The sequence below is a fragment of the Propithecus coquereli genome, unplaced genomic scaffold, assembly GCF_000956105.1.
Source record: "Propithecus coquereli isolate 6110/MARCELLA unplaced genomic scaffold, Pcoq_1.0 Scaffold173, whole genome shotgun sequence".
NCBI lineage: Eukaryota > Metazoa > Chordata > Mammalia > Primates > Indriidae > Propithecus > Propithecus coquereli.
The window spans coordinates 4502206-4525270 of record NW_012141969.1 but is presented as its reverse complement, the minus strand read 5'-3'; the positions used below and the strand labels follow the sequence as shown (position 1 = coordinate 4525270).

At 34.7% G+C, this 23065-nt stretch overlaps 1 protein-coding gene across 1 annotated transcript in view; it reads left to right on the top strand.

Annotated features, from left to right (window-relative positions):
• The window catches only part of CFAP47 (cilia and flagella associated protein 47), a 573852-nt gene that overhangs the window by 468838 nt on the left and 81949 nt on the right, over window positions 1–23065 (top strand). The window contains exons 49-52 of the mRNA XM_012642083.1: window positions 5814–5925; window positions 8996–9100; window positions 13046–13202; window positions 22687–22785. Coding sequence (XP_012497537.1) covers window positions 5814–5925; window positions 8996–9100; window positions 13046–13202; window positions 22687–22785 — 473 coding nt within the window. The remainder of the gene's footprint in view (window positions 1–5813; window positions 5926–8995; window positions 9101–13045; window positions 13203–22686; window positions 22786–23065) is intronic.

Genomic DNA, 23065 nt, shown 5'->3' with positions numbered 1-23065 from the left:
GATCACTCAAGGTCAGGAGTTCGAGACCAGCCTGAGCAAGAGCGAGACCCTGTCTCTACTAAAAAAGTAGAAAGAAATTATCTGGACGACTAAAAATATATATATAGAAAAAATTAACCGGGCATGGTGGCATATGCCTATAGTCCCAGCTACTCGCGAGGCTGAGGCAGGAGGATCGCTTGAGCCCAGGAGTTTGAGGTTGCTATGAGCTAGGCTGACGCCATGGCACTCTAGCCAGGGCAACAGAGCCAGACTATGTCTCAAAAAAAAAAAATCTATTTTATGTTGCAACCTAAAAGACACACACATACACACACACACACACACACACACACTTGAAATGGGAGCATCATGAGCAATATTATTCATACCATGTATGGTGAGCTCTGATGCTATCTATCCCATTCATTTTTTTCTCTTTATGTTTCTGTTTTTTGAGGAAAAATCCACATAATGTAAAATTGACCATTTTAAAGTATATGATTCAGTGGCATTCATACATTCACATTGTTGTGCAACCACACCTCTATCAAGTTCTGAAACATTTTCATCACTGCAGTAAGAAACCCCATATCCATTATTCAGTCACTACAGCTTGCTCCTCCCCACAGACCCTGGCAAACACGAAATTGCTTTTGGTCTCCTTTATCTAATATAGATGTTACATAGAAATGGAGTCGTACAATGTGATCTTTTATGTCTGGCTTCCATGTTATTAGGTCATTAAATATAAAATGTCCAATTTCAAATTAAAAGTTTAGTTCATTATATCTCAAACAAGAAATAGTACAATTAATTAAAGTATGTGCCTAAACTATGGACACAGTTTTACCATCTTAAAAGTAGCTTGCTTATGCTAGCAGCGAAGAAGCCTGGGAGTGAGTGGCAATAAAATTGTGAAAGGCATTTTCCACAGCTTGTTGAGAATTGAATATTTTTCCTTGCAAGAAGTGGTCCAAAGCCTGGGAGAAGTGGTAGTCAGTTGGTGTAAGGTCTGGTGAACATGGTGGACGACAGAGAGTTTCCAAGTCCAGCTTCTATAGCTTGAGTAGTGTTGTGTTTTGCAACATGTGGTGTTGCAAGAGGATTGGCCTATGTCTATTGACCAATCTCAACTGCTTAATTGCAAGCATCCTCATCATTTCATCCAACTTGTTGCAGCAGACATCCACTGTCATCTAATGAACAGGTTTCATGAATCTGTAGTGCATAATACCAGCACTGGACCACCAAACAGACACCATTGGCTTTTTTTGGTGACTATTCGGTTTTGGACTGTGTTTTGGCACTTCATCTTTATCCAACCATTGTGCGAATGCTTGCAATTGTCAAAAAGAATCCATTTTTCATCCCACAAAACAATATGGTGTAGAAATAGTTCACCTTTATGTTGTGACAGCAAAGAAAGGCAAGCTTCGAGACAATTTCTCTTCTGACACTCATTTAATTCATGCAGTACCCATCTATCCAGCTTCTTTATCTTGCCAATTTGTTTCAAATGGTCCAATATTGTTGGAATAGTAATGTCAAACGTTGCTGCTAATTCACATGTAGGTTGAGATGGATTCGCTTCCACTATAACTTTCAGCTCATCATTATCCATCCTGGTTTCAGGTCACCCACATGGCTCATTTTCAAGATGAAAATCACCAAAACAGAACTTCTCCAACTATCAATGTACTTTGCATTCATTAGCCACATCCTTCCCAAACACTTTGTTGATATTTCAAGCTGTCTGAGCTGCACTGGTTCCACGAAGGAGCTCATATTCAAAAATAACAAGAATTTTTGACTTATCACAAAAATTGCTCTAAAAATTTTTTTTTGGAATATAATCACAAGCCAAAATGTGCATTTGAAAGAATGAGGATGTACTTTCACAATAAAAAAAAAAAAGCAAGAAATGTCAAAGTCAAATGTCAGAGATATCAACTGTCAAACTTAGTACTCAAGGAAATTGGACAATCCATACTTCATAACCTAATAAAATTTTATCCTGACTGCTATTTACTGAATTAATATGACAACTCACCAATTCACATGCCCTATGGGTCCATATATAGGACCTCCTTCCCCTTGTCTCTTGCCCTTCCAAACACAGACTTTCACCAATTTCCATCTCTCCTCCTCTCTCAATACCTCTGGAAGCTCTTGCCTCCTCTCTTCCTATTGCCACTCCCTTAGCTCAGGCCCTTCTTATCTCTTGCCTGGATTATCATATCACACTAATTATAACCAGTCTCTGTGCCTCCACTCCCTTCTCACTGCAGTTCATTTTCCAACCAGCTGCTAGGAAGAATTTTCTAGCATAGATATATCTGAAAAACAAGCAAACAAAAACTCAAGGCTACTTTATTGCCTTCAAAAAGAAATAAAAGTGTCTCAGCATAGTATGTGAGGCCCTTCCTATTCTGCCCCCTAACTTGTTGCCCAATCTCATTCCAGCCACCACTAGTAAATCAGATAGCATGTCTTACTTATCTTTTCCGCCTCAAGGGAAGTAAACTTGCTATATAAGGAGCCTCAGTCAGTACTGATTGGAAATCATAGGTTTCCCCACACATTAAAATAACTTTGTATATTAATGAAATGAGTTACATGGGAATGGATCTTAGTTCTTCCTCTGATTAATAAGAGCAACTATGATTCTTTCATTATAACTGGATGTGGATCCATTTTGGGAAAACTTTAAGTATTTTCTGTAAATTATATTTGAAAATAAGCAAAGACGGTTGCTAATTATTCTTTTAATTATTATATATTTTTTTCAATTTCTATGGAAGATCAAGTACCAAGAAACCTGGTGGTGAATGGAGATGAAAGTAAAAGTACTACCAGTAAGAATACATAAGATAATACAGGAGATCTGTCCAGAAAGTATCCAGCCATGTAATATGAGAAATAAAGACATTTATTGAAGATGATACAAGAAACATTGTACATAGGACAAAGACGCCTCAGTCCCCTTCAAAGTAGGCACCTTAGGACTTCACACAGTTCTCCCAGCGTCTCTTAACCTGACCTGAACGCGTTCAACATTCTCAGATGTTCTGCTTGTTGCAGGCCTTCGAGAATGTGGATCGCTTTCACCAGATTCTCGATCATCTTTGAAGCATTTGTGCCACACTTTTATTTCCACTGCACTCATTCCATCGTCACTGAAAACCTTCTGAATCATCCGAATAGTTTCCATGGAGGAATGTTCAGGTTTAACCCAAAATTTAATGCAGATTCGTTGCTCTTTTCCCTCAGTCTTTTTGAATGCGACAGCCACACAGTACACATGGTCACTCAAGGGCATCAAGCCACCCCACTGACTAGTACAGTGAAGTCATCACTGTTCACGCATGCGCATTCCAGTCCACTCTCCTTGGCTGCCAGGTTACATCAACGTCGCGCTGTTCTCATTACATTAATATTAACAATGGCTGGATACTTTCTGGACAGCCCTCATATATTGCCTAAAACACAGTTGGCTTGAAAATCCTGTGTTTTGATTCCTTAGTGTTTGAATACCCAAGAGCCTGTCAAAAATTAGCTTCATAAGAGCTAAGAAAATATCTCATTTTCTCAATTTTTGTTTTCTTGCCATTTGAAAACTATTTTGATTTTACTTCTATATGGCAAATGAGTTTCATTGCTTAATCAACATTGGGAAGTGAGAGACAGACAGAGACTATTTAAAAAGCAATATGCCAAATCACAGATATCCAAAAAACATACTTGCTGAAAACACGTATAAATGGAGCTAGCTCTTCACCATGTAAAATAATTAACCCGCCTCATCCTGAGATTTGAATGCTGATTCTATTTGAACTCAATTTCATAGATGTACATAAAATTTTAGAGAGATGATAAATTAAGTTTAGTAAATCATGATCAACTTCCCTTTTCTCCCTTTTAATTTTTTTAGTAATTGTATGAGCCACATGTCAATCCAGTAAATATAAAAAGAAAAACGGATCATCTACATATTAATATATTTGTGCATTATTTATTCATAACCAAATTTAAGACATGTACCTGCAACTTGATTATTTAAACAATTGCAAATGTGTCAGATATAAATGCTTTTCAATTTTAATTAATCACAAGCTGTGTTTGAAAGTGATTTAGTCAAGAAAAAAGTTGAAATCTTGGGATTCTGAATTGAAACATAAATCATTAAATGTAGCTAAAACCCATAGAGTTTTGCATCAAATTTGTTTTCAATGTTATTTAAATATTTTTTATTAACAATACCATAGAAATCTAGTATGAAAATATTTTATTCATATTTTTCTATGGTGTTGCCTATGAGAAAACTTGGGAAATTGGCTTTCTGCATAATATACAAAGCAGATGATTACCAAAAAATGATGGGAAGTCTGTTGTGATTTTTAATGTATTTTATTCATTACAATTAATGAGATTTTGGTTATTTCCATTGATTTCTTTTTTCATGTGTCCTTGGTAAAAGAACAAATTCATGATTTACACTTTGTTGTTTCATCTGTAATATAGAATCATAAAACTGATATACATAATAATATTCTCTTTACTCTAAGGTGAATCACTATATATACATATATGTTTGTATAATACTAAAAAAATGGTTCTTTATTTGAATTATACTACTTCAGTTAATAAACTGAATTCTTCTCAGCATATACTGCTAATTTTCCTCTGTCATAGGGCCATGACATTGTGAAAATTAATAATACATATGTACCGATGATTTCATTTTTTATTACAGATTTGATACCTAAATATTTTAATCTTAATTATTTTAGATTGTAAGCTAGAGACAGTAAAGAGAATGATAAGAAAAACTGTACATAGATAAAATTATTGTATTATAATGTTATACTTCAACATTACAGAAAGATAATGCAAGATCACAATTTGTATGTTGTAACATTAAAAACCATTAGAAATGATGGTTGATTGAGAGTTATGAACCCTCTTGATTACTTTTTGCTTCAAGCATAAATACCCAGCCATATTTTTTTGGCATTAATCATCATCAGTTTGGATCTTGTTAATGTTATGGATGAAAACTTTGTGAATTTATGATTCTGTTATTATTTCTAGACTACGTGAGCTTTTTTGGCTGGATTTAGTTGTTATAAAACAATGAGTAAACATTTCTCTTAAAACTTAAATATATTCCAGTATTCAATATGGAATAATATTTTGTCTCAAAAATAAAATAGAAAATGAAGAATTATTTAATTTAGCAAAATGTCATTAATTCATACATGATTATTCTTATTATTAAACTCACAAAAGTCATTATATTAGTTTCCTATGGCTGCCATAGTGAGCACCGTAAACTGGGTGGCTTAAGACAAAATAAAGTTATTATCTCAGTTCTGGAGGCTAGATGTCCAAAATCAAGGTGCCAGCAGGAATATGGTCCTTTTGAAACCTGTAAGGGAGAATTCCTCCCTGCCTCTTTGAGCTTCTGGTGCTCACCAGCAATCCTTGGTTTTACTTGACTTGTAGCTACATCACTCCAGTCTCTACTTCCTTTGTCATATGACTCCAATGTTAACTTCTTGTATGTCTTCACATGGTCTTCTTATAAGGACACCGGTCATATTGGATTAAGGTCTCATCTTACTCCAGTAAGACCTCATCTTAACTAATTACATGCACAGCCACCCTTTTTCCAGATAACATCACATTCTGAGCTACTGAGAGTTAGGACTTCAGCATATCTTTTGGGGTGACATATTTCAATCATAATGGTCATCAAGTCTATGGAATTATCATTGAACAAGTTTATGAATACCAGCGACTTCACTAGCTTTGTTTTTTTTTTCTCTCAGGTTTGCCACTCAGATGGTTCCCTTAACTAATCCTACACATGAAACCTTAGAATTGCAAGCAACAAACAGTAATCCAGAAAATTTTGTCCTGGATATTAATGAAACATCACAAGTAAGTACATTCAGAAAGCCATGAAATCTACTGCTACTAGAGCATTTTCCAATTCTGATTTTGGGACACTAGTGGAGTATTATCATTTAAACTATTAATAAGGATTCAAATTCCTGAATTTTAAAAATATAATTTTCTCATATACAATTCCCCCTGAATTTTAATTTATCAATAAAACAATGTCATGTTAATATAAATTTTTGAAATTATATATGCTAGTGTCATGCTCATTTTCGTCAGTTCTATCTAAATAAACTGTTTTTATTTTTGACCATTTTAGTAATCAGTTTTCGTAATAGTTTTCAGTAATGTGATTTTTAACTCAACAGTAATTATATGTTTCCAGGATCCCAAGAGACCAGTTCTTTTCTATCCCTCCCTGAGTTCTTGCCCACTTCCAACCCCCACTGCCACCCTCCCCCACCAACACACACACAAATATACTCTTCTAGGTAATGCTGGCAGCTCTGCCCCTCTTTGCTCCTTTCTCTACCCCATTCTCTCATTTTTAGGTCCTGGCAGATGCTAGGACCAGTCAGTAGGCCTGGTCCTAGGCCACTTTTCTCCTTCCTCCAAGTTGCAAAACAAGATCCTAAGGTCTGGCATGACTATCTGTTTCCAAAGCATAGAACACCAATTATTTATGTTACCCCTCAACCAAGTTCATTGCCCGCTGCCCAGAGGAAGCCAATACACTAAGACAGCAAGTGTTACAGCAGAGAAAGGGTTTAATTCCACATGGTGCTAAGCAGGGAGATGGGAGAAATTTCTCAAATCTGCCTCCCCAAAAATTTGGGAGAAAGGGTTTTTAAAGACAGTTTTGTGGGCAAAAGGCTAGGCAATTGGGTCTGCTAATTGGCTGGGTTCGAAGCGGAAACATAGGGGTATAGAAATTGTCTTCTTTGCTGACCAGGTTCTTGGGTGGGAGTCACAAGACCAGTTGAGTCAGTTCCTAGGTATGGGCCACTGGTCTGGGTGGGTCAGCCATTCCACCGGAATGCATGACCTGGAAGATATCTCAGAAACTACCCCTAGGTTTTGAAAAGGTGATGTTATCTACAGAGAAAGTTAAGGATCTTTATGACCATCAGGTATGTGACTTATCAGTAGTAATTATAGAGAAGCTAACAGGGGGACAGTGACTATTATCAAGCAAATGAGGGAACAGTGACTGATTTATTATTTTTAGCCAGGCCTGTGCCTTCACAGAGTTTTGGGCCCTTACCACAGTTCTGGCCTTGCACCCCTTTATTGATTTGTAAGGGCGGTTTCATTTATAGTGAATGCCAAACCACATACTTTCAGGTAAACTTCAAAATGATAATTATAAAAGATTATTTTTAAAATGATAATTATAATAGATTATTTTCACTATGGAACTTCACAGCAAATCATGAGTGCTGCTAGTAGGTATGGTATTTAAATAAAAGCTTTTTATTAGTTTCCATTTAATGATTATTTTAAAAATCTACACTTTGATTTTTTTATTTATATCTTAACACCTGTCTTTTGTCAATCACTGGTTGCCAACTAATATCATGATATAAAATTAGTTCTTAACTGCCATAATGTGTCAAATTAGAAATCACTAATTATTATATTGCTAAAACCGGTGTGTATGTTTTAATCTTACAAAGATTATATTAAATTGTACATACATGCTTGTATCATTAACACTATATTTTTCATAAATTATACAAAGCATGATGTTCAGGCTATAGTTTACATATTGCTGAAATTCCTCATTAAAAAGTGGTGTTTTCATATACTTTTTTATCTTTACATTTAGAGAAGAGTCTAATCTGTGATCTGAGGGAAAATAAATGGAATATATTGCAGATGCCACCTTATATTACATAATTAAGAATATGGACTCTGCTTTAACATTTTCAATCAAGGCTTTCTAGTCTACTCATTTCTTTATTCATTTATAAACCTTTATTGAGCACTGAATGTACAATTAACTCTAATATTAGGAAATAACTCAGAAAGTTATATATAAGGAAAATACTATATTATAAAACAAATAAGAGCACACATTAATGGTATTGATAACAAATGAAAAATAGAGGAGATTTTTATATCTATAGAGAGAATAAACTATTATTTTTCATACTTGCTTAGTTGAAATAATATATGAGGTGCATTTGAGTTATCAGAGAGAGATACAGCCTGAGATAAAAATACTTGCTGTAGATAAACCAGGAATTTAAATAAATAAGTGATTCTTTTCTAAATATAAAATCAAGTTTGCATTTGCATTTCATAGTCATTATCAGAGTTTATTGGGCATCAACTGCTATAATATATTCTAGGAGGATTGAATGATATTGCTACATTGCAGTTTTGCTTTTTCAAAGATTATCTGGAAAAACATATTAGTGAAACATAATAAACTTCCTTTTCAGACACATGTCACTCATTCTATCATTCTATAAGTGTTAATATTAGATATTATTCCCAGTGCAGCATTTTGATTATCTAATATACTCAAGCCCTCGTTATATTGTGATGGAGTTGCTGACTTCTTTCACAGTTTCTAAAAAGGTAACTCAAACTAATACTGTACAGACTCAAGTTATTCAGCAGGTCACACCTTGCATGTGTATATGATAGGATGAAGAGGAAAACCACATTGCACGTTAAAGATGCATGTCTTAAATGTATGCCTAGAAACAGTTCATTTCTTTTGACACTGCCAAGGCTACAAGTTAGGTTCCTGGTGGTTTCATATGTACCATGGGATGGACAATATGCTATGGGCTCTTAAATAAAATGTGTATTTCTTTTATTGGGAGTTCTAAATTAATCCTGACTGCCTTTTACACAAGTACCTACATATGATGATTGTCTGGGGTAAGAACATGGTGTGAGCACCACTAAACACTGTTTACCACAGACCCTTTTACCAATATTTGGGGAGCAGGCATACTGAGAACAGATAAGATGTGCTAGGCAACACATTAATCACACAAACATCAATCCTGCATATACCTAGCACACGAAGATGCCAACTCAAACCCAAGTGTTAATTTTTGTTTCTCTTTTGCTTTTTCCTGAATTTACATAGCTGATTTTAACTCCTCACTCCACCACAGAGTTATCTGTTCACTTTTATCCTTCTATGCTTGGAAGAGCTGGTCATCAAGCTTGTATCGACTTTTCCTGTACTCAGGTATGATAGAGTATTCTTGGACCAAATCAAGTTAATTAAATTTTAGAAGCAGCGTATAAATAAATCTAATTCATCCAGTTAACATCTTTTGCAAGTAAACAAGTTTATTGTAAATCATTAATTAAATGAACTTTTGAAAATACAATAAATATTATGTATGTGCAGACATATAAAGTATTTTTAAATCCATAGATTACTTAAATGAAGCATAATAGATGCTCAGATTTAAAACATAAGGTATTTTCATGTAAATGTCAAATCATTGGCATTTATGTTAATTTTCTGACTTGAGTTTTACTACTCAACTTTCCATAAACTTAAATATAAACAGATAAAGACTACAATATTGCAAATATTGTGTAATTTTTTCTACCCAATTTTATCTGTACAGTGTTCCTGAATAATATTAATTTGTTAAAACAACAGTTAATTGTGAGCATTTCTAAATGTGCCACATGTTATTAAAAAAATTATCTCAATTCATTCTCACCGCAGTCTTATAAAAGAAGTATTGTTATCAATTCTATTTTATGAATCAGGAATCTGAGACACAGAGGCATTAAGATCAGGAGCTGGTGAAAGATTGAGCTGAGGCCTGAACCCCAAACATCTGGCTTTAACTTATCTTCATGGTTATTTTTCACAGTTACCTGTAGTTTGCCAAGTGATTGTAACTCTCTTACTGCCAATGAAAATTTTACATAATGTTTTACATTTATTATTTTTTTTACTTCTTCAAATCTTGATAGGGAGGAAGGTAAATGGAGGAATGCATTTTGTATACAAAAGACATCAAGGAGCTCACAAACCCTGACAATGGAGAGATAATGGAATCAAATACAATAAAGAGGTCTCCATGTCAGTGCAGAGCCTGTGGGTGACTGAAGTGTTCTCTTTTCCAAAAAGTTTTGGAATTTATTTTTTTAAAAAATGGTTTTGAAGCTGTTAAATTTTCTAAATACTATAATAACTGAATTACACACGACCTGAAGCAAATACTATGGAAGTATGCTTGGTTTTCAAAAACATTAAAGGAGACAAACAGTAATCTTTCTCATATAGAAGGAAATGTATAATGGAGATTATTTTCTGTTAGACAAATAATTTTAACAAGGCAGATCTTTCAAGTGATTGCTTTATAGGAGGGTTAGAACCCCTTCATCTTAATTATTGGAGACAATTTAGTTGCTTACATTTCTGGTAGAAAGTGTATCTATTCTAGAATAGTCTTGCAAGTCAGCAGGGCGATGATCAATTCTGCATCTTCATAGCTTTAAAAAATCCTAGCCCGGAAGTTGAACAATAAATTCTTTATCAAACACAAAAGAACTCAAACAAGTAAATAATCAATTCAAACCTTTTGTGAATCAGTTGAACACTGTTAGTGGATTTCAGTCACTCTGACCATCTCCTTCTGACTTATAGCAAATCTCTAAGGTTTCATCTATGAGCAAACTTCAATCAATAATTCATCCTTTCACCTACCAGGTCCAGATCCCTTCAACCTTTTCAATGTATTGCTCTAACCTTTGTGATTTTTCTTGCCCTTTTTTTATTCTTGAATCATTCAGGTCTTCCTTTTTTATTTAATTAATCCCATTGACATCTTTTGCAAGAAAAACTAGTTCATCATAAAGTATTAATTGAATGAAGTTTTGAAAATACAGTATGCAGTATGTATGAGCAGGCATCTAAAGAAGGGTTTCTTTAAAATAATGCTTTAGAGTTTATTTTTCTAAGAGTTTGAAATAACTTCTTACCATTAGGGAAAAACCCATATAGATTTCTGTCCCTCTCTTGATTTAACTGATTAAATCTATCTGAACTGACACACACAACTGAGTAGCTGATTAATCTAAAATAAATTACTGGCAGTGTTTATGGAATAAACTTTAACCGTTTCTGATTGTACCTCTTGATGAATTGAGGGAAATGGCTACGGTTTATTATCTACTTAATTTGTTTCTGGTTTTAATCCATGTGAAAAGCTCTCCAGTGTAAAAAATCTAACTTTAGGCTCAAGTTGTTTGTGCAGATTTTGAATCCTGAGATTAACTTAGTTAGGACTTCATAACTACAAATACCATGAGGTCATATTATGCAATCAGAATCTCTAAATGATATTATGTTACTGCATAACAGAATAAGAATAACAGTTAGTAAGCAGCAAATATGGTAATTGGAATTTCTCTTTGGTCTCAAACTTTGTGTTCTGAGATTTTCTTTCTCACTTTTCAGATGTTTCATTTTGATTTTCAAATAGCTGCCTTGTTTATTTCATTTATACTTGGTTGTGTGGCTCTATTCATATAAAGGTCAGCATAGCAATAAAAAAGAAGACGATATAAAATCAGAGTGGTTTTATAATGTAACGTGAATCCATCAACTTTGCAGCCTGTGTCCATGGAAAGTTCTGTTGATTCTCATCAAGCTTTAATTCTCTGGAGCTCTGCTCAGTGTGCAAGCCAGATTTACCATCTTTTACTTCTACTAGTTTTATCTTTCAGAAACATTGGAACTGCACCTCTAAAAGTTTTAATGTCTCTCTTTTAGAAAAAGTTTGAGATAAATATGAGCTGAAAATGTTGCTTATTTTTGTAACACATGTTCGCTGGGTCACTTTTTAATTTCCCTCTCTGAACCCAAGTGGATAATTTAATCAATGCTAGGACAACTGTTGGATATGTGTTCAATAATGATGGGATGTGGTTTAACATAGAAACTCCAATATTCCAGGCCACCTGAGGAAATATGAAAACACAGCCTTGTTTTTTGTCATTTGGATAATCCCCAATGGCTTAACGTAACCTGATTTCTGTTATCTAAGATTTATTTTATAAAATAGTTAAATAGTAAATAATTTACTTAAACCAGTTATTAATTTAATTGAACCTTGGTGATTGATTTCAGTCAGTCAATTATGTGAAATCAAGTTAAGACATCATAGTTGAAAATGTAGTGAACTTATATGATGCTAGTAGAACCTGTGACTAGAAATAACAGAGTCACTTGAGGATAATATTCACATAAAATTTGCCTTTAATCTTCACTACTAAAAGACACTATTTTATGGATTTCCTGTCACCATCTCTGCTACTTTGAAACAATCTTAAAGCAAGTTTCCCTCTGTTTATTGGAATTTAAGCTTGGAAACATCTATGTAGTTTGAGAGATTATAAACTAGGATATTATTTATTGTTTTTTTACAACATTAGAAAGTATTTGGTGCAGAATGTTAAGATATCTAGAACTAAGTCCAAGTCTGTTGGACTCTCAAGGGACTTTTATTCTAAAAGAACACAAAGAAAACATTTTCAAACAGACATTTACAGGCTTATGAAACCCACAGAAAAAATTGAACAGCCACGTTCAATTTCCTTCACATATTTTTTGAGCCTTTCACCCATATCATGTGATAACAGAAAACGTACTGTACTAGATGATGGGGATAAATAATATAACACACATTGTACACATTTCCTTTTAATGGGACTTCACTCCGTGCCTTACTTTCTTTGCCTTCATGTGGTAGCTATGTGAATTTAATTTGAAATTCAACCTAAAATTTTGAAAACTACATGCAGTGTTTAGAATGCAGTTTGTTAGACAAATCGAATTTTTTGAGAAAACTTTGGACAGAAATGCAAGTTTTTTCATTAAAGTTTCTCTTTTGTGCTGCTCTAAATAACCTTATATGCATTGAAGTATGTTTGATATCTGAATATTGGTCTTTTGCCCTCTTCTGTTTCAGTGTAAAAATATATAGAATGATTTTTCAATAAAATCAAAAGGAATTTGGAAAATAAAGGAAAAAATAAAACATGCATATTAAATGTAACAAAACTTTTCTTATTTGCCAAAATTTTCATGTGTATTACATTAAGTATTACAAATAAAATATATGCAACTAAAACACATATGTTATGAATGTTTATCTTCAAACAGTTTCAAGAGTGGAAATTCTACCTCTCTGGAATAGGACTATTCCCCAAGCCTCTAGACCTGGCAAAAATAACTACATGCATTGGTTGGCGTTCACCTATTACTATACCTTTCAAAAATCCCACCAATGAAGATGTTTTCATCGACATCTTACTAACCAGTAAGTTTTTTTCTTATATTTTACATGTTATTTTATAGGTAGTAATTAAACTTATTTATTATAGAATCAAAACATTTTAGAGCTTGTGGGCAATTTAGAGTCCATTAGCCCAAGAGCTTCATTTTATAAATGAGAAAACATAAGATTTGAGAGATGAAGTATCTTGGCTGAAATCACAGCTCATAAATGGCAGAGCCAGAATCAGAATTAGGTATCAGTACAGTAAGTCAAGTTCTTCCAATTCTATCTGTAAACCGAAATATATGAATTAGTATATTTATAATATGATATTATTCCAATGTGCCAATGCTTATTTCTCAAAAGTTTATAGAAATTATGGTATTATGATTTTGTTTCCTTTCCACATTTTTAAAATAAAGAGACAACATATTTGGATTAAATCTTGGTTCCAGCCAGACTTGTCCTTTTTTTATGTCATGTTGAAGATGCATGCTTTTAAATTAGATTGAAGAATTTGATCACTTTGTGTTAAATGACCAAATAATGTGAGTCTGAAATAAAAATTAACTCATCATGAGTTTTCTGAAACACATTTTTCAATGTAATATTGGACATTTCTAATCTGTCTTTTCAACTATTATTACTACTTCTACTAAAGTTACTACTAGTACAATTGTGGGGTTAAAGTTATACATGTGTTAAGGTTTTTTATATAAATGACCAACTCACTCTCCAGAATGATTATACCATTGCAATTCATCAGGAGTATAATATAGACATTACCTATTTTCCTGAATCTTGCAAGCGCCCAGTAGTAACATTGTGTTTAATCTCCATCAATCTGGTTGGAGAAAAATTGTTCCTTATCATCCTTGCAAATTTACTATTTTTCATAACGTTGAAGCTGAACATTTTATCATTTACCTGTTGGAATTTTGCTGTTTTGATCATCCCTTCATGCTCTTCATATGAAATAATTTTAAAAATTAAGAAAGTAATGTCATCTCATGTAAAATTTCCTTATAAGAACTTTGACTGTGATGAGAAGTATATACAGTGTTTAGTAAAAGTTGAATGCAGGCTCAAAGATGTCAGCAATTTAAGATGGAAGAGACTTGATACTTATATGTATACTCAGATTGAAGAAGCCAGGGTTGAATAAGAGTCAAAGCCATAATGGAGGTAAGGTTTCACTGATGGGCTAGGGTTCTGGGAGGACTGGGATCAGAGTAGAGGTAGGAGGAAGAGCCATAAAGAGAAGGAGCATTTCTACCTTTGGACAGGTGGAAGTAAGATAAAACAAATGTGAAATGTAGATAAATTGGTAGGTAGTCGAAGGGCTTTGGAATTGAGAGCAGTGATGTTTACATTTTCATCTGCTGAGGAAAGGAGATATAGTAGTGTCAGATTTTAGTGTGAAATGGTGGTTCTTGGTGTGCCCATGGCCAAAGAATGACCAGACACGCCAAAGTTAGGCAAGCACAAAAGTGAGGTTTATGGAGGAGAGAAAGATAGGATTGTAGGGCAAGCGCAACATACAGGTTTACAAAGCATGATGCACATACCACAGATCACAATCAGACCCATTGTCGCAGCAAAGGAAGAGCCAGAGAAAGTGCACAAAAAGGGCTTGGTTATGGTCTGTGTCTTGTTTTATAGTGCCCAGATTGGGACCTCCCTAGTGGCTCAGAGCTCACCATGGAATGGCTTTGATTGGACAGTTGGGAGTTGCACTACTATGCATGTGGCTTGTTCTAGGTCAATTTCCAGACTCTATGGTACCTATGCCGCTTGGCCCGTGGGCTAGAGAGTCCTCTGCACTCTTTTGCAGCTGGCGTGCTAAGGTATGATTGGCAGATTCATAGGGTATTGGTAGGTATGGCAGTAACTCAGGGCAGAATTAGGGTGGAGCAGGACCAAGAAGGGGGCAACAGTATCCACTTTTATCCCTAGGAGACCCAGAATCCCTCACTATCTACCTAACAGTAGGGAATTTGAAAAGTGGAGTGGTGGTTTGGAATAATTTCTGGAAGGAAGGAAGAATGGACCTGACAAAATTCAAATATAAAAGGTGTTTTTTTGGATTGGAAATGGAAACCATAAATTTAGATAGGCACCAAAAAATAAATGTTTGTGAAGTTTGTACCAATTGTAAGGCTCAGAATTTGTGGTGTGAGAGCGCACAAGGCACATCAATGGATCTTTCCAGGGAATCGGATTTTCAGGGTAGGTGCAACCAAATGACTTCAGAAATATGAAAGTAATATACAAACATTTAGATCAAGATTTTAACATTAAAAATAAATTGTGAGATAATTTTTGGCTTCTTAATTTTCTAAAATTAGTCTAAAATTCTTTCTACATTGTAACAAGGAAAAACAATAAGCTTGACAATTAAAAGTTTATCAGTTTTTGCAATTCAAAACAGTCTCTTAAGTAAACTCACTATCTGGGGTAAATGTTCAGGCTCTCAGTTTCTAGCACTTCTTCCTTCACCCTGAGGAGATAGTGGACAAAGGAAAATCCCAGGAGCTCTGATATCTTATCTCTCTTTCTTGGTCTCCTTATTCTATACGAAAAAGATCCTTCTTCTCCTCTGTTGCTGATGAGATCTCCATCTCTGTCATAATCTTCTCCTTCTCCCTTTTGTGGGTTCTTTTTCTAGGCATTATCTATGTATCTACTTGTGCTGATATTCCTTGGTAACTAAGCCTCACAATTTGCCCTGAACTATTGAAAGTCTACAGGGATATATGACTGATGAGAAGAATAAAAATATTTAATATATATGCAAAATATACTCATTACAAAAGGTACTAAATACCTTCTCACTTAAATATTGGTAAATGTCTTAAAATTTTTTCATGATAGGACTACACAATCTCTTCCTATCTTTCAAAGGATGTTGTAAATATTCTTGGAGGTGCTACAGAATTCGAAGAATCCCCACAGGGAAATTGATAGCAAGACTCATATCACCAAGTGTTTAGTTGCTGGTATGAGGGATCTCACAGCATTTCAGATCCTACAGTCCTCATATCTCTTCCCCCCCTCACCCCACTTCCCAAGCCTGGAATGATTACTTCCTCTGCTGTATATCATAGCAGCTTGTGCACAGATTTATTTAAATATTTGTCACACTTATTGTAGCTAATATTTGTCCTGACCACAATATTTATGAGATGTTTGTGGTTAGGGTCTGTGTTACCAAATAGAGCAAATAATACAGAGCAGGCCTTCAATGCTTGTCTGCCGAATGACTGGACCACAAATAAAATAGTAAAATTTCTAAATTTAGAGACAACACACGGTGCAAATAAAATGTCAAGGGTCCTTTGAATATCAAACGACATTGATTTTGAGAGAGGTGATAAAAATAGAAATAGCCAAGATATCAGCAGGAGAAAAGACGTTGGAGAATTGGGAAATTCAGAAATTTGATAATGAGTTTGAAATTCTAAAAATGCTGCCCTCTTGGAGAAATAGTGAAATATATCTATATATTTTATATATCTATATATTGTATATATAGATATATATTTTATATATCTCTAACTCCATCTATCTATGAAAGAGTGAGAAAGAGAGAGGAGAGAGAGAGAGGGAGAAGAGAGAGGAGATATATCAGGATATTGTATTGCAAACCCTTAAATACTGAGATGAGGACTCTAGGTTTTATCCTCCGGGTAGTGAGAGTTTTCAAAATATTTCCTGTGTTTAATGCTCCGCATTTTAAAAGCTGACTCTAGAAATACTTGTGGACAATGAATATGGATGGAAGGGGAGTGACAGACTAGAGTTGAGAAGCAAAGCTCAGAAGATTTGAGCCAGTAACAATGGAAAAATCCATGACCACAGGTAGCAGGAAAGCTCACAGCGTATTTCTAGAATTTTTCCAAAAATCTCTGAGATAGAATCTGTTTCTTTAGCAAACATATTTAATGTTTCATGTGTCCAAACTACTTTTTTTTCAAATAACTGTACTATGTTGCCTAAATTAATGTTTCTAAACACTTGTCTACATATCTGATATTTTTAATACCCCAGATGAGTGTTTGATTATATCCACTTTAAAATAGTCCCATGCTAAAAATTATTGTAGCTGTGCTATTTAGAGCAGAAATTGAACACCCTATTCACACCTGTGCATTACAGCAAACTCATAATTATTTCCTGAGGAGAATTTTGGCACCATTCATAAGGACTCACTGAGTGGTGTGGCTTGCCTTCCACTCAGGCATAAATCCTTGTTATGCTCCACAATTTCCACATGAGGACGTGGACCTGGCACTTGATACAACTTCTGGTTAAGGCATAAGGTTCACTTGTAATTGAATGGGTGATACACAGTTGTGACTGAATCAAATGATATACAATAGTTGCCAATTATTAAGATGTAATTTATGGCAGACACTGTACTAAGTACTTCATTCATGTAATTTCATTATCTCCAGACAACAAATATTTAATTGGTACTTGTCTGGACCATCTTCCAACTACCAACAACTGTAACTTTTTGGGGTGTTTCCTTTGGCTGCCAGAACCTACTCTGCTCACCTAGGGCAGGCTGGAGGTACTAGTGAGTTAATTTTCCCTCAAAGAGTGCATGACAGGGAATGGCAGATAAATATCATAGTTCCCACGTCCCTGGGTAGTATACTTTTTTTTTGAGACAGAGTCTCACTCTGTTGCCCAGGCTAGACTGCTGTGGCGTCAGCCTAGCTCACAGCAACCTCAAACTCCTGGGCTCAAGCGATCCTTCTGCCTCAGCCTCCTGAGTAGCTGGGACTACAGGCATGTGCCACCATGCCCGGCTAATTTTTTCTATATATATTTTTTTAGTTGTCCAGATCATTTCTTTCTATTTTTTAGTAGAGACGGGGGTCTCACTCTTGCTCAGGCTGGTCTCGAACTCCTGAGCTCAAACAATCCGCCCGCCTCGGCCTCCCAGAGTGCTAGGATTACAGGCCTGAGCCACTGCGCCTGGCCTGGGTAGTATACTTTTGAGACGTGTGTTCTGAACTGGTTCTCAGAATTCCCCAGCTGCCTTGAGCCTCATTTGTCCACAGGAGTAACTTGATTGATAAAACATCATTCATTGGATTCCTTCCAATCTTTGTCTCACTTCTGCACTCCCCTACTGACATTTCCTTAGATGACTTCCCAAATAACAGCTTCTGAGGAAATCCCAATTAAGACAGGAACCCTCTGAAACAGGCATTATATCTGTTTTTAAAGATGACAAAAATTGAGGAATAGAGAGGTTTTGCAACTCGCTCACGTTCACAGAGCTATGAAGTGAGGGATCCGGGATTAAAAACTCGAGTCTGCAAAGCTGGGTCTCTGAGTCACTTTGCACATGGCTTCTCCGTAAGCAGGCAGAACAATTTCTCACTAAGTGTTTATGTGGGTATATACAAAACCAAAAAGCTCGACTAAAGAAATAAAGTTAGGAAAGGATTACAGGAAAGACTTGCATACTATCTATTTCTTTCAGTGCTTGAAATCTACTCATGGATTAAATTGAAGGAGCCCAAACCTCAGTACCTGAATGACTACATCCTCCTCTGACCACGCTAATAATTACATTCAGTGAATTTCCCTGTGCTGTGATATCATCAACCCAAAACATCAAATGACATAGAAATATTCTAAGGGATTCATCATAATGTGCTGGTGGAGATGTCAAAGGCTTTCTTATTACATTGCACGTTTTTTTTCATGAAATCTTTTTATGAAATCAGTTGTTAGTATAAGGAAGAACAGTTGCCACTTTGGAGCAATTAGTTGCCTTTTATCCTATGGAGACTGATTGTGACACTTCATTTTTCCTACACACACTGGCTGCCTGGAAAACATTTTGGCTTATTCAGAGCAAGTGACACAACCATGCTATATCTCATTCCGGACTGCAGGTGATGTCTCTAATCTTGTTTTAACCTTCTAAAAAAAACTATTTCTAATTCATCTTTTCTCATATCTCATATCTTTCTGATACCTTTACGAGTTTTTTTTTTTATAACAGGAGAGGGAATAAATAAATGCACATATATGCCAAAAAAGATAGTAGTTTTTAGTATTTCCAAGCTTTTGATTGCTGCAGAAATAGCCTACCCAGGGCATGATAAGTCTGTAATATTGTACTGTAGCTCTCAACTTCTCTTGCACTTCTGTCTTAGAAGTCTCCAGGCAAGGAAACATGCAAACTATACAACAGGAACAGGGCAAATTTTTGAAAGGGCTTTCAGTCGAACATTATGCAAGGCAAGGTGTGAAAAAGATCATGTTTCAGGAGTCCATACATATCTTAATCCATGCCAGTTTCCAAAGGTGAACAAGATAGGGTGGCTAGAAAGAAGATGACCTAAACACCTGAGAATAATAAGGATATCTCCAAAGCAAACCATTAATGAATCCCATGAGGAGCAGGATGTAGAAAAGCTTTCAAATAGCCTGGGAAAGTAGCATTTGTTACCATTGCAGTATGTACCACACTTGAGCTCTTCAAACATGACTTTACCCAGTCTTCAAAACAACTCTTGGAGGTCAGTATTTCCACTTTTCAGGTGTGGAGCCTCAGACTCAGGAATTCCTCAAAGCCATACAGTAAGTGGTGGAACAGGGTCTTGAACTCATCATGTCTGTCTTCTCTAGGACTCTAAGTTATCTCCTCACAGATGGTATTTTTAAAGCCCAGTGATAAGACCAAGTATGACACTTGCCGCTCTCTTTGCTTCCTCCTCTTGGATTGCAGGGGAACAAACCTCCTTCTATCCTATCAAAGGCCCCTAGGAAATGCCCCTACTGCCACTCCTTTCACATTTTCTCAGCTCTTCTGGTCTCTCTTTCCTCCTTTTCCATCTACCGTTAGACACTGGCTCTGTCTGATCCGCACGTGCTTGGGCTTCCAGTCTTGCCCTTGTTTGGCCTGGATATGTACTCTTGCTCACCGACTGGTGTCTATGGACTCAATTCTCAAAATTCTTTCTTTTCAGTAATTGTGACCCCTACCTGAGACCTCATCTCTCAAGTTTACATCCTGCTCAGCTGGTAATAGAGGTGGAGAAAGAGACGGTAGCCATGAATGGAAAGCAAAGGCCTAAGTTGAAACATTAGAAATTAGGGCCTCATGTACACATGTTGCAAATTTAAGGACACATCTCCATTAGATGTTGATGCCCTTGCTCATATAACATATTTCAAACTTGCTAACTGGTGTGCTTGTTAATGCCAGAGGTTACCTTAATTCATAGCTTTATTTGTTCCTAAAAGAGTGTTTCTATTTTAGCATACATGTTGATAAGGCAGGAGTTAAATATTCAGTCACTATTTATTGAGCATCTATTTTGCACTGAACACCTTTGTATGCACATTCCAAAATTATCTTCCATTTGGAGAAAAAAATATATGTACAAACATACACACATATGCATACATACATTGTTTTTATTTTGTATGATATTCTATATGTGAAATCTCAGTATAGATTATATACCTAAATGTTGCATAAATAAATTAAGCAGTAATTAATGCATGCAAAGTAGCTGTTTTGATTACTTTTCTACTAAAATAGCTATAGCCTGGAAATTATTCAATCCTTTTATTTAATTCAAATTTAGATGCAATATTAGTCATCTGATTCAAATGTGTAAATAAAAGTGAATTCTATTTCAGACATCAATAGTTTATTCAAGAGTAAAACAAAATAACACTGAATAAAAATTTCCATACCAATTAACATATTAGTTTTATAGATATCAACTTCCATTTTGAGGGTTAATCAATGTAAACAAAGTACAGTGATGAGTTCTTGTTGACTTTGGGTTAATTATGACCATGGTATTCACCAGCAGTACAGTAGTAAGACACACAATATAACATAATTATGATAAGTTAATCATACTCATGGGACATGGAGAGGAAATACCAAATGCATTTCATTTCACATGGAAGAATTAGTTTATGAAAATCTTATCCCTGAAGACTCTCTAAATCTTATCTAAAGTACATCCAGAGTTGAATAAATATTTGTGGTAAATGTGTAGTAATCATTGCAAATTGCCAATCATGGTGAGCATGACTTTATACATAAGAAGAGAGATAAATAGGTGTAATAAAAAATCCCACAACCTCAAAATCTCTCCCAAATTCAGACATTCAACTTTTTAAATATTTGAATTAATAAGTAAACAGTATTGGGAGACTTGAGATTTGGGGACAGGGAAGTTGGGATATCAAATATATTTGTAATCTCTTTATACCTTAGTTTAATTATTTGTCTCAGTTTACTTTGCTCATAACAAATAGTTAACCTTTTTGTACTAAGAAAAAGTAGATATAGAATAATTATAACCATTTTTCAGATGAGTAATCTGAGACTCTACTTGCTTACAATTACTTTATTCTTAGATACTATTTAGATACCTGAATATCTGGAATTCATTTTACCTGATTCTGGATTAGTAACACCCAAAATTCAGTAAGCGATAATTGGGATCTTATCAAAATTCAGATCCCCAGGTTCACACTCAGTTATTCTGATTCATTAGGTCTGGGGTAAGGCCATAGCATCACAGGCTATTCCAATGCAAGCTGTCAGACTATACTTTTAGAAACACCAATCTTCGCACATGGTCTCAAAACATTTTTTTCTTTTTATCACACACTTATATTAGTAGATATTTTTCAGCATTCTCTTTAATGTATGTGTATTTACTTTTGAAATATGAGCAGGTAGCACTGTCAATTCATATTTAATGTCAAAGAGCTTATCTCTTTTTATAAAGAATCAATATATGTTTGTATTTATTGGTTTAAACTTATTGTTAACATTGCATAAATGTTGTATATTTATGCATATGCATATACAGTTGCCCTTCGGTATCAGTGGGGAATTGGTTCCAGGACGACCCACGAGTACCAAAATCCATGGATGCTCAAGTACCTTATATGAAATGGTGTAGTATTTGCATACCACTTACCCACATGCTCCCATATATTTTAAATCATCTCTAGATTACTTATAATACCTCATATAAAGTAAATGTTATATAAATAGTTGTTATTTTGTATTGTTTAGGGGATAATGACAAGAAAATGTCTGTACATGTTCAGTACAGATGAAACCATCCATTATTCTTTTTGAATCTTTTCAATCTTCTGTTGGTTGAATCCACAAATGCGGAACCTAGGAATATGGAAGGCCAACTGTATTAAGTACTGCAGTCCATTTTTAGACTCAAACAGGCTCTCAATAATATCTGTTAATTCAGTAGTTTAAGTTAAGATTTCAAGAATTTATGAGTTGATTGTATAATTTTTAATATTACAGAGAAAATCATTTATAATGTTGGATATGTTCTTCAAAAAATGCCACTTAAATCTCATTTTAAAATATACTTGGAAAAATATTCATCTTAGGTGTTTTCCATTAGAGGAGAGTTTTGATTCCATTTCTTCTCTACTGATGTTTTTCTTTTTGAATGTGACATCAAAGTATAATATCTCTTTATGTTTTAATTAGGTCAGGAAGAGCCCAAGCATCTTGTCTTTGATCAATGCTGGGATAGCTTCTTCCATGAAAATATTGCCTTCAAACTTACTGCTATGAGTCAAACACAAGGTACAGGAAGGAATTCTACCTTCTATTCTTTCATTCTCTATGCTGTTGCATTTTAAAGACGATGAAATATTAACATAATTAATATATCTGTTGCCTTAATAAATATTTAATACAAGTTAAAATATAATTTTAAAATTTTGAAACAAATTAAGTTGATAGAAAAATGTGGATGCATTTTAAAGACGAATATTCTCACTTCATAAAAGTGATGAACCATTATTTTTTAATAAAGTGAATTAAAAGTATTTGAATTTTAAAATTTTGAAACACCCTTTAACAA